The 12,252-nt window shown below is 44.7% G+C and overlaps 1 protein-coding gene across 1 annotated transcript in view; it reads left to right on the forward strand.

Moving 5' to 3' along the window:
* LOC119462421 (uncharacterized) overlaps positions 1–12,252 on the forward strand; it is an 83,141-nt gene that overhangs the window by 62,794 nt on the left and 8,095 nt on the right. Inside the window, exons 9-10 of the mRNA XM_049671950.1 lie at positions 7,828–7,887; positions 11,291–11,398. Of these exons, the coding sequence (XP_049527907.1) occupies positions 7,828–7,887; positions 11,291–11,398 (168 nt within the window). The remainder of the gene's footprint in view (positions 1–7,827; positions 7,888–11,290; positions 11,399–12,252) is intronic.

Consider the following 12,252-nt stretch of genomic DNA (forward strand, 5'->3'; position numbering starts at 1 on the left):
TCTCTGTGATATGTAATTTCTTGAAGTGGGCAAACATGGGCATCCGCTCGCAATAAATCAGCACGTTATGTACTTGCAGGCAAAATACAGGTGTGCAGAGTATTACACTGACGCCTCTAAGTCTTCAGCTGTCGCATGTGCCGCACATGGCCCTCAATTCTCCGAATCAAAAACAATGAACGAACATACAAGCATATTTACTGCAGAATGCTGTGGCATCCTCCTAGCCGTAAAGCACATCCTACAGAATAAACAACCAGCCTCCATCATATATACAGACTCCCTCAGTGCAGTGACTGCATTGTCATCCGGTAAAAAGCATAAAAATCCAATGACTAATTTCCTTCTAAAATGTCTCATGTCGGCTCACAAATCTAAACTTAAAATCACACTATGCTGGGTACCGGGGCACTGCAACATAGCTGGACATGAGGTAGCTGACAGACTTGCGCAGTCAGCTGCTCTCCGTAATTCTATTGACATAGATAATATATCCTACGAGGACCTCAGGCCACAAATTAGAAACAGAATCCGTAGGCAATGGCAAGAAGAATGGGATGGAGCAATTGAAAACAAACTGCACACAATAAAGCCATTAATAGGAAGATATGCTACCGAGAAACGCGACAGACATAAAGAGGTTGCACTATGCAGGCTTAGAATAGGACACACACATGCAACACATTCACATATGCTAAACAGTTCTCCAGCACCGCACTGTCCAAAATGTGGTGATCGACTGTCAGTCATTCATGTTCTAATCATGTGCAAGAGGCTAGAACCAGACCGGAGATATCACTTCCCAGAACTGTACAGAAACCAAATACCTCCGCACCCGTCCTTCTTTCTCGGCGACTACCAAATGTTTTCATTAAAAAGAGTTTTTAAGTTTTTAGCGAGTGTAGGCTTCCTACGTGCGATTTCATATTTCCTTTGAACTCAGCCTTGTCTCATTCCTGAGGAAATGGCTGAGATTTTTCATCTCACATGTCAGGCGCTCCGCACTCCTTGTCCTGACAAGGACTGTTGCTGAGGTTGCGTGACCTTGTAAATGTCATACGCTTTGCCCATAATCATTAAATGTAACCATTACTCAATTATTTTAGGCCCTATACACCAATGTTTCTTATCATTCTCTTTTACTGCCCACTAACCTGAGTCGACCATCAACCTTGTGTTTGGCGCTCTTTGGCAACAGTTGCCCTTGCGCCATAAAAATCTATCACTAACTATTCGTATTATGTAGTTGCGTTGGGGGGAGTGGCTTAGTGTCACCATGACGGCAATTAAGCAATTAGGGTTCTAGCTTAAGTGCAAATGTGCAAGTTGATGGTAGAATCTCAAGATTGCAGTAAATGGGTGGTGCGGATGACATGTACGAACTATGAGTGATTATTCGGATTGCCCTTCTCTGAAGGTGGCGTGCGTGCGTGCGGTACATGTTGAACATGATGAAGCAGAGTAGGGGCGGTGACTAGTAATGAGAGCGTAGTAAACCGACTGCAGAATATGTTGCTGAAAACATTGTTCAAATGAGTACAGGTATGCCAAAATGCGATCTTCTTCGTAACTAATCTTATGTAAATTTTGAATTTGAGTTCAGGATCAAGTGCAACACCTAGGAACGTGATAGAATTTGATAGGGAATGACGGCGGTTATTTATGGGAGTTCAGGAATTATTGTGAGCGTTTTGCGGGATGAATGAAATAACAGAAAGCTTGTTTTAACGAAGTTAATCTTTAGCAAGGCTTTCTTAGGTAATGTCTTTTTCACTGTTACATATGGTTGTGTCGTCGGCACAGAGAATGAAATCGGAATAATTAGCAGATGGTGGTAAGTCATTGATGTAAATGAGGACCAAGAGAGGGAAACAAAATTGATCTTGGGGAACACCTTGGTTAATTGTTATTGGGGAAGATAAAACACCTCCAGTGCTAACAATTTGAGATCTGTCAGTAAGTTTCACAATATCGCTAAAGCAGGCCCGTCGATTCACAGGGATTCAGTCGAGCATACAAAATGACGTAGGTCACAGTGTCTAAGGCTTTAGTTAGATCAAAATATACAGCGCCTGCCCATAGCCCAATAACACTGTTTTTTGCTATCAGGAAATTTTATCAGCGGTAATTTTTCCTTAGACTTTGGCGCGAAAACCAAATTGCTTGGGTGTGAAAATGCTAAATTTTATTAGGTAGTTCATTAGGCGATGTACAAATAGCTTCATGATTACTAAAAATGGCAGAATGGTTATCGGGCGATAATTAAACACAACAATCCCTTCTCCTTTTTCTAATGCGGGTGCAGATCCTGAACTCAAATTCAGTACTCACGTAAATGAATGATACACTGAACCGATGATTGCTCATTTGTGAGTTGGAAGAAAGTCATGATCAAAGTCAAATAAAACTAATTTGCAATGTGGGTGGAATATGTGATGTCAGCAAGACGCTTATATGGTAAGTGTTAGAAATAAAAAAAGTCGCAGCTTCGCCTGAAAGGCGAAGCATCGATTGCGATACCGAATTAGTGGACAGCAGTGTTGCGGAGTTACCACTCCGGAATTGGAATGACTCCTGAATCATTCCACATTTTCGTGACCCCGGAATGGAATGGGGATGGAATGGCGACAACGCTTGGAAGAATGGAATGGAAATGAAATTAAGCGCCTTTTTGCCGGAATGGAATGGGAATGAAATTACGTGTTTTACCGAAAATAGAGCGCTTTTTCGTATACGCGCTATTTTTTGCTAAAATATGCCGAAGAATCAACTAGCCGACGTTCAAACATTGGTAAGTCAGAGCCTTGAATTTAACAATAAAGCAGTATGTTTAACATGGCCTGGCTGATTATAAGCATGGTACATTTATAAGCAACGCGCCTACTAGAAGTCTGTCCTTATGGACTGAGTTGTTCCGAAGTCTCCATGCCTCGCGTAACCGCTGCTCTGTGCCGTTGGTATAGGTCGTGCGGAACTATGGCGGCGGCATACATCCCCCTTACGCCTAGTGATTTGTTTTTGTACCTCGGCGGCGCCTTCGCCTTGACCGCCTGCTCTCTCCCCACCCTTCACTTTGTTTTTGCTTCCATCGCCGCCGGCGAATCGGGCGAATGTTCGCAAAAGCACTTCTCTAAGTTGTGACGCGTATCAATGAAGCTCGCAGTGAAGCAAGCAAGTGACGCGTATCACTGAAGCCCGCACTGAACACAAGCATCGCTGGCGCGATGCTAGTGTTCACTGCGAGCTTTCGCATACCAGCTTGCGCGCCGTCTCACCTCGTACTACCCCCCTCCCCCCCCAACCCTTTTGCAATACTGTCCCCCCTCTCAAGACACACGGACGCCGTTGCCTGAAACTCTGTCGACGAAGGTCTGCAGGTCAGCGCAGCACACAGTCGTACACGATGAACTGTGCGCTCTCTCCCTCCATGCAGAAAGAGGGAGAGAATTAACTTTTGAAAGGATTGGTTCGGGACGCCAAAACAAAACTTCTTTTTGCAGCTTGCACTGCTTGCGACCTTTATTGCAGCATTTAAAAATCACGAGCACACCCAAGCACTTTTTATGATGTAGTGATTGCCAAAGTACTAGTGGCCGATTGCCGGACGTGTGGTTATTGTAGAAACATGAGCCGATAAAAATAAAATAAAGGTGGGTGGCCTCTTGTTAGTTCGGAAAGCTGCGAGCGACCGCTGCTGCTCTAGCCTGGGAGATCAGGCGTTCCCGAGTCTCGAGCTGAGGGCTGGTCAGCCCGCACTCCCACTGCCCCGGTGTAGGGTCATTTCATTATTATCGTTATCTTTCTACACCCGTGTACTTAGATTTAGGTGCACGTTAAAGAACCCCAGGTGGTCCGAATTTCCGGAGTCCCCCACGTACCTCATAATCAGATCGTGGTTTTGGCACCTAAAACCGCATAATTTCGTTTTTTTGCATCTTTTCTTCGCTCGGTTGCTACGACTCGGCACATAACCCGTGTTTGCATCGCCAAGCAAAGAGGGCATTTGGGGGGAACCTACCTTGTTACTCCCTTAATTGCTACTTCTGTAATATGATCAAATTAGACATGTAGGCCTGAGTGCATGTTTTTCCGAGGTCGAAGGCCATAACGCATTCCCTACGTCCAGCTTTAGTTAGCTAGAGCCAAGGGTCGGCGTGGTGTAAACTTGCGAACGATCTGCCAATTTCTAAAAGATTAACCGAACATAAGTTAGTGTACAAACAAATGCATTATCCAAAAGGATACTGAAGGGAGAAACAAATTATCCCTGCGCATTGGTTCCCATTGAGAACCCCACACGAAAGTCGCGAATACTCTATGCACAGCCTGAACTTTATCTCGCGCGTAGTTTAGTGCCTGAAGCACGTAAATAAGCTTTGCGACGAGGAAGGCAGTGCATACCGTACAGGTGAACACAGAAAGTTCTCCTCAACCAATCCCATGCTTCAGAGGCACGCTTGACATGCGTGAGTGCTGACGAGCTGTGTGGCCCAGTGTTCTGTATTTGATGCAAATGCACGACAAGGTGCTCGAGTGGTGCTCTGTTCCAACTATTACCAGCAGATCTGGAGGCGTCTGTTCCTCATTAACCAAATCTTAGTTTCCTTCATATTCATGACCGCTCCAGACGCGTGCCAAAACTGCTTAGTGAATTTAAGGTCTTCTAAACACTACTTTTGTCCGCATAAAAATATGCTATGTCGTCATTTTAGCATTACTACATTTAAGCTTAAACAATATTAAAACATCACAAGCCGTTAAAACATGCTGACCATGCAAGTACTGTAGGTAGCGGGAGAACTACCATATTGGGAATTAGTAGGGTGGTTAGACTGGGCGAGATACGTTATCAAGCTACTATCCCTCGACCTTGGTAACATGTTTTGCGTATTTTTCACTTCTTAACGCGTCTGATGACATCAGCTTTATCGTGCGTTCATCGGTAACTCGATAAAACTATCAAGATGCCTTTCCTACGTTGAGGAATTACAGGAATGGAATTGAACTGCCCGGCCATTCCCGGAGTGGGAATTGGCAAATTTCTTTCATTCCTAGGAATTGAAAGGAATGGAATTGCGGCAAGTACTGATTCTCCGGAATGGAATTGGAATGGAATGGGGGTGCCTATTCCGCAACACTGGTGGACAGCTATACGAATTAAGGATAGCAGTTTTATCGGCCGTATCATCTTCTAAACATAGGCATACTTACTAAATTAACAAGCGTGGTGTCAAGCGCGCACAAGCAGACATGAACAAATCTCACTCGATGACCGTGGAACCTCGCTCTCAAAACACTGGAGTGAGGAAGTGTGGCAATAGCAGTGAGCGAATTGACCTTCGTGCTGCCCCACCCTTCAACGGGAACTCAGCCGCGAAAACACAGCGCCCGGGGGACTCTGTCCTCGTCGCAGATGGCTTTCAAGACACAGCGGCCCATGCGGGCACGCGCGGCTGCCCGGAGTAGAACCTCCCTACCATCCCTCCCCCCCCCCCCCCCCCCCCCGGAACCTCGCGCGCTACGGTGGACGGCGCAATTCCTTCCAGCTTTCCTTCCTTACGCACGCGAGATCGAGCCGGGAGCGTCGGCTCACCATCCCACGCTTTCACCCGCGCATAAAGCATACTGTTCGCGGCGACAATTTCATCACCCTTGGACTTTATATTTGAATTTCGAATTTTGCCTTTATTTCCATAAATGTACAATTTATGGGGGATGTAAGGAAAAAGTTGCGCACAGCAACTTTACGGGCCTTAAAACCCAGTCTGAGGGCAGCAGCGGCAGGCACAGGCGCTAATTCAGGACTGACAACAAAAATACATGTGAATACAATGCAATGTTGGCTTAAACTTATGCCATAAAAAATCAATATAAAGAAAACACTACAAGCAGAAAAAAGCAGTTATATACATGAGCAAACAAAAACGGTGAAAAAAAATTTATCATGATCAAATATCACTGAAAAACTCATACAAACGCGAAACAGGACAAGAAATGACATCAATGTTATTGCGCATGAGTGTGTTTAACAAGCGTGGTAAGCGATGATGTAACATTTGAAAAGCATAATTAGTGCGAGGACGTGCTACATGCCAGTGTTCAGGTGACCGTTTGCTGTATTCTGTTCTAATTCTAATTAACTGCGTTGAAGACGTAATGTATGACTGATTTTGTTTCACGTATTTCGATAGGCTAAGGACAGTCTAAAGTCTAACAGAGAGTGCATACGTAACCTCACTGTGACACCGACGGCAGAAATGCGCCTGGAGTGTCTGTATAATTGCTATCGCAATAAACTGTTGCTAATCCACTCGGGCAGTCAGCAAAACGAATATGGAATTGAGCATGGAAGTCTGGCATAGAAAATAGGTTAGCGTCAGCCGCTGATAGCCAAGTTTTCGGTAAACAAGTCAGAGGAAAATGATTGGCTAGAGTTGGAAAATAAACCAAAATATCGGTTTTTAGATGAGATTCGGATGTTACTGAATGTAGTGTATAATGGAAGTAGGAGATCTAGTCGAACAACTAAGAAGTTGACTCAGTTCATAAACTGTGTGTACTGCTATAACGTTTCACAGTGATCAACACAAGCGATAGTGTGTATTAAGTGAAAATGGCCAGATTACTTACTGCTGAGATGCGGGACTTTATGGCCGGGATACGACAACTGTCGACCCACAGGAACTTCCATTGTTTTTTCTTTCTTGAGACCCGGTAATTGCGCAAACAGCCGCTTTTTCTTTGGAGTCTGGTGATGGTTAATGAAGATGAGCTTATTATGATTTATCATGCAAATGGATTCAGCAGACGGACGCGCCTTAGCCTTCGCTGCAAACTCGACCATCGTCTTTCGTGAACGAAAACGAGCTATAATGTCTGGGCCACCTTCGGCAGGGACTTTGTGGACTGCATCAGTTTCTGTGGTACTCAGAGGAAGTGGAATTTTTGCAGCGATTTGTTGAAGAATTGCGTCACAGCTTCTTGCCATTGGTTTCCGGGCACTGCATTGATTTCATCATTGTTCACTTCAGCAACCTGTGTTGTCAACTGCTCGTTCGTTTGCGTGTCATCCTTATTTTCCTTCCCAAGATCTTCATTCTTAATCTTCATTGTGTAATGAATTGTAGTAATAATAATAAATAGGGCGAAGGGCTGTTCCGTGATTCCCTAACTTTTTTGAATACCGGATCTAAATCTCTTCGTGGCTCAGCACAAGTTGGAATTTTGCCTTGGCAGCAGGGGGTGCGCCAGCCAAATATATATATATATATATTTATTTCCTGTATATATATACAGGAAATATATATACATGCACACACACACACACACACACACATATATATATATATATATATATATATATATATACAGGAAATAGGAAATTATATATATATATATATATATATATATATATATATATATAGAATTTCCTGTATCCCTTGAAAAAGGTCGGTCCGCCGACCGAAACTGTTGGGTAAATAATAAACCTAAGATAACCGCGAAGTTGTGCTTCTGATTTTCCAATATATATATATATATATATGTACATAAATGGTACTCAGCGATGCGAATGTAGCCAACCTGCACAGGCGACACGAGACAGTAGAATGTATCTTGGCCGCCATCTCATCTGGCATCCGCCATTGTAAGGCCAATAAAAGTCGCTATTGTTGTTTCGTTCGGTGCGAAGTCTTATGCAACCGAACAAACGAAGAGCTTCTAGACTTCGTTCTCACTCTACCCGCCTTAGTAAAGCTGTGCGCAACGCCCAGCAAACATCTACTGGTTTTTGCTTAGTGATATTTTGTGCTCATTTGTCTCCTGCAGGACACGATAGAGTCAATCATGGACCTACATCTCCTAGCAGCTGTGGTGCCAGCATACAGGGTGAGTGGCAGATCAAGGCTCGCATTTGGGACGGTGTCTCGAGTGCGCAAGTGCTGGAAATGATGCGAGGAGCATTGTGAAAAGTCCTGTAAAGCTGGTCGCAGCACTGACCTTAGAAAGTATTTATTTTCTACAGGCCGCTTTGTGCGATTTGACGTTAAACTGCATGTGCAGTGTATGAAATACCTCGATCTACTGGGCACCACAGGCACGTTGCTTACTGAAATAATATGACCACTTAAGTGCTGAGCCTGGTTGCGTACAGGGTTGCTTCTATTCAATATAGTTACGTCAACGTCGTTGTTGTAGTACTTAATCTTTGTTCGAATAAACGTGCGTACGCGAATGATAAGACTGTTGTTCCGGTCTGTAAAACAAAATGGAGGTGCCCTATACAACATAATTTTATTGGTAACCTGGCTAAGTAATCAAACAGTAAACAAACAGCTTGTGCTTTCACAGATCGCGCAGATGGATCGAAGCAGATCAGCCTGTCTTCTTGCATAAAAACAATTACGGAGATTGTTTTTATCTCCTTGTTTAACGTATGAATAACGTCAAGTACCTAGGCTTACGCCTGGATGCTGGCGTCTCCTCTGGTACCCATAGTAACCATGTTTCAGAGTACTTGGAAGCAGTTCGTCTAGATTTGTTCCCCAGTGAGGTCAGTCTGGTAGGTCATTGAAGATGGGGGCAATTCAAAGACCCGCTGTGTCAATAACAAAACGGGACTATTTAGGGTATCTGATATTAGTGTAACATGAACTCATGTAATAGTTATTTGCATAATATTTGACGCTATATTGCTTACGGTATACAGTGTGACGGAGGTAGCACGCAGCATGCATTCTGACGTACCATACTCCGACTGTTTTATATTTGATGTCATGTACGAATGTGTTATTATGTAGTCCGTGAAAGCGGTGAATGCAAAAATGCAGTGCTTGCGTCAAATAAAACTTGTTGTTTCACTTGTATTGCTGAATACAAGAAAAATACACGCCGTGAGTTTTCTTCGCTTACCGCATTTTTTCTGCGTGTAATAACCCGCGTCAACAATTTAACGGTAAGCTCTGGGGGCGGGTTATTTGCGAATTTTGACCTAAGGTGCGGCTTCACGGCAGTGCGGCGTGCGCTGCCGTAAAGCCACACCTCAAGGCAAGGTTCTTCGCCATTCAAAGTTTTTGTATTTTCTAGGTGACCCCGCCCTCTGGCCACCCTTGCGCGTTGAAGCTCCTTTCTCCCCGTCCTTCTGCTCCTCTTTACTGGTCACCATTTTGATTTTAGTAGTTGGTGAATAGTGCAAGCGGCGCTTCCTCGGCCCGCGGTACGGCGGAGAGCCAAATAACCGTTGAGATTTTCGGCTCGATCGCATTTTCTCCGTCTATGTGATGGCTGCTCCGTCCGCGCTGTCATCCCCTGACGTGTGAATGGTAGTTGTGAAGTGATCCTAAATCACGTCCAACTGACCGGTTCGTCGGCGATCACGTCCGTCGTGTAATCGAGCTATATCAGCATCGCCAAAGAGAGAGGGGCGGGCTACCGAACCACAGACCGAAGATACGATTTGGACGAGTCGTGCATCCGCGAAGGCAGACTGTTGTTGCAAAGATGTGAGCGTTGTTGTAGGTAGTGACTTTCGCGGGTTGTACGCGAATATTTCATGCGAAAGCATTATATGCACTATTACGTGGAAATCCGGCGTCGTCATCGGCGGCGGCGTGACCGAGCGATGGTACTAAAAGAGGCCGAAGATGAAAAAAGTAAAAACATGTAAAAGTCCTCGGCTTCACGTGAAATTTCTCAGGGGGGTTCTTATTAACTAACTAAATTAATGGCTTTTTCAATTTTTCTACATTTCGATCTGAGTGGGAATTGAACCGGGCCGCCGGGGTACGAAACGAGCACGCTTCCTCGCCCCGCGGTTCTGGCTGACTAAAGGTGTGCCTAGTGCGTACGTCATTGCACACGTCACGTCGCAGCCATCTGGCTGACTAAAGGTGTGGCCTAGTGCGTGAGTCATTGGGCTCGCTACGGCGCGAGCCAATGTGGAGGAGGTGGCGCTACGGCATGTGTATAAAATGAGCACGCTGCTTTCCGCGCATCATTGTTCTGCAGCAAAATGATCCGAATGTTTACAGTCTGTGGCCAACGTATACGCGAACACACCGAATCAGCAGAAAGAACTTTAATGCATGCCGAAAACATAAACCGAAAACATTTCATCAAAGCGACTAAAATGATTTCGCATTCCCACACCTAAGCATGTCGTAAGTGTCTCTACCGAATTTTTTTTTCTTTTTGGGCTGTTGTAATTATGGGTGCGGGTTATACGCGGGAACGGGTTATAAGCGCAAAAATACGGTATTTGAACAAATGGGAAATAATGATACAATAGCAGTGAATATTTTGATGACGTTAGGAAATTTCTAAAATTGTGGGCTAGGCACGTAGCATATTTGTTAGGTGTAGTAAATATTGTTGCATTTCCTCCGTTTTCCTTTTCTGTCAAGTTGCGAATTGCAATAACTTCGCCTCTAGCATTGTTTTATTTCCTATTTACTGCGTTGCTCTTTGTTCGTAGCTTGCGATTATGTGATTTATTTCTTAATGCGGGCGTTCCATTTGATTAAGCGCATGAACATTTTCCCCTGTGGCTGTTCAACCTCACAAATATGCCTTAGGCGTATGTGGGTTAGCTCTTGCACTGAGCCTGCATTTTTTTACGAATGAGCTATTCGTTTTATTATTATTTTATTATTTGACAAGACGTTGGAGGCTAAGGGTGCACAAGCTGCTTATAGAAATTTTACACATTTTTTACATTCTCTGAATGAATAATTGAGAGGGATGGTGGACGCCAAAGGTTTTCAGACATACTCGAACAAGACGGCAGACGCGCATGTGCGGAGTGAAGGGCACACATGGGGGAAGGTGGAGAACGAGTAGAACTTGGTCAATAAACACAACCTTTGTGGCGATCTAGCGCCCTGTCCTAAATTAATCATATGCCTAAATTAATGTCCATCTCGTGCATCGTCCGAGCTGCACTCTGCCGACGTCATCACCAGCATTTGCTGGTCTGGGAACAATGTGGACTGGATGATGCTCTTTCACCCCTAGAATAGCCGGCTAAGCACATCAAAATACTCCTATGTACCAAAGTTGTATGAGTAACCAAGCAGCGAAGCCCTCAGCGTCGAAGTACCCCTCTTAATAGGGGGTGTCCACATCCAAGTCTCAGCGACGATTGCCCTCTGATTAACATAAACAGATCTCGAAGGCTGTGTTTTTGTGAGCTGCATGTGCCGGGAATGATTGCGTCGCCGAAGACGCGCCATGACCACCAGTGTTTTAGACAACATTTATTTTATTTCTCGCTTTTTTTTCTTTGGTTCTCTAGTACTACAAGCGTATGGTCCTCCACAAGGCATTCCCACGTCCAGAGTTCCGCATAGACTGGGTCAGCCACCTCAGCTCCACGCAGCTCTTCTTCTACGACTGGGCCTTGGTGAGTCCATGGCACACACCTGCTCTTAGAGGACGTTATCTTTCCTAGAAGGGAATATTATCTTATACACATTGCGGTGTATCAGTCATCGCGTGCTCTTGCTCGAAATGGACAAATACTCAGTGTGGCCTGTCAAAGCCCGCAAATATTCAAATCGATGTATGATTTAGTGCGAGGCTGTACAGTTCAACGGGAGATGTTGTTTTGGTCATTTTCTAGAATGTACGGTGTGTTTGTTTTGTCACTTCGAAAAAACGAGAGAACATAGGACCTGTGACTCAGCTAAGGCGCAGGTGCCAGCGATCCTCTAATTGATTTGGGTCATTTTTGCGTCCGCAATCGTTTCTAGTACTTTCTTTTCTGCATTTGAGACATACTACTTAGCGTCCTCAAGGAATTCCCGCAGAACCTATTTCACAATGAATGTGGAAGTTAATGCGATTAGCATTGAAGAAATGTTGTGACGCATCGTATTGCCAACGCAGACGCGTGCATGCAACCGGGTTCCTCTCTCGTACTCCCTACTGCACACGCTGCACCATCTATCGGTACCGCCGCAAACTCCGCCGAGCGCCGGAGAAATTTTAAAGGATCTTTTTTGGTCATACTAATAATACTAATACTAATAAGAGCGGCATATAACTAGTGGCACATGCCCAGTGACATTAAGTTGGTCTCAATTTCACTCAAGAGTGGCACAGACCAAATGTGCATAGGCAGAGCTCCAACTTAGCATCGAAGCGGTTCATTAAACAGCCGCACATACCCAGGGACGCATGTTAGTCTCACGATTGGTTTTGAACCCTGTTCTTTCTGCACACCAGCCCAATGCGCTGCCCATTAGACCATAGACT

Source organism: Dermacentor silvarum, chromosome 8 (assembly GCF_013339745.2).
Source record: "Dermacentor silvarum isolate Dsil-2018 chromosome 8, BIME_Dsil_1.4, whole genome shotgun sequence".
In the NCBI taxonomy this organism is placed as follows: Eukaryota; Metazoa; Arthropoda; class Arachnida; order Ixodida; family Ixodidae; genus Dermacentor; species Dermacentor silvarum.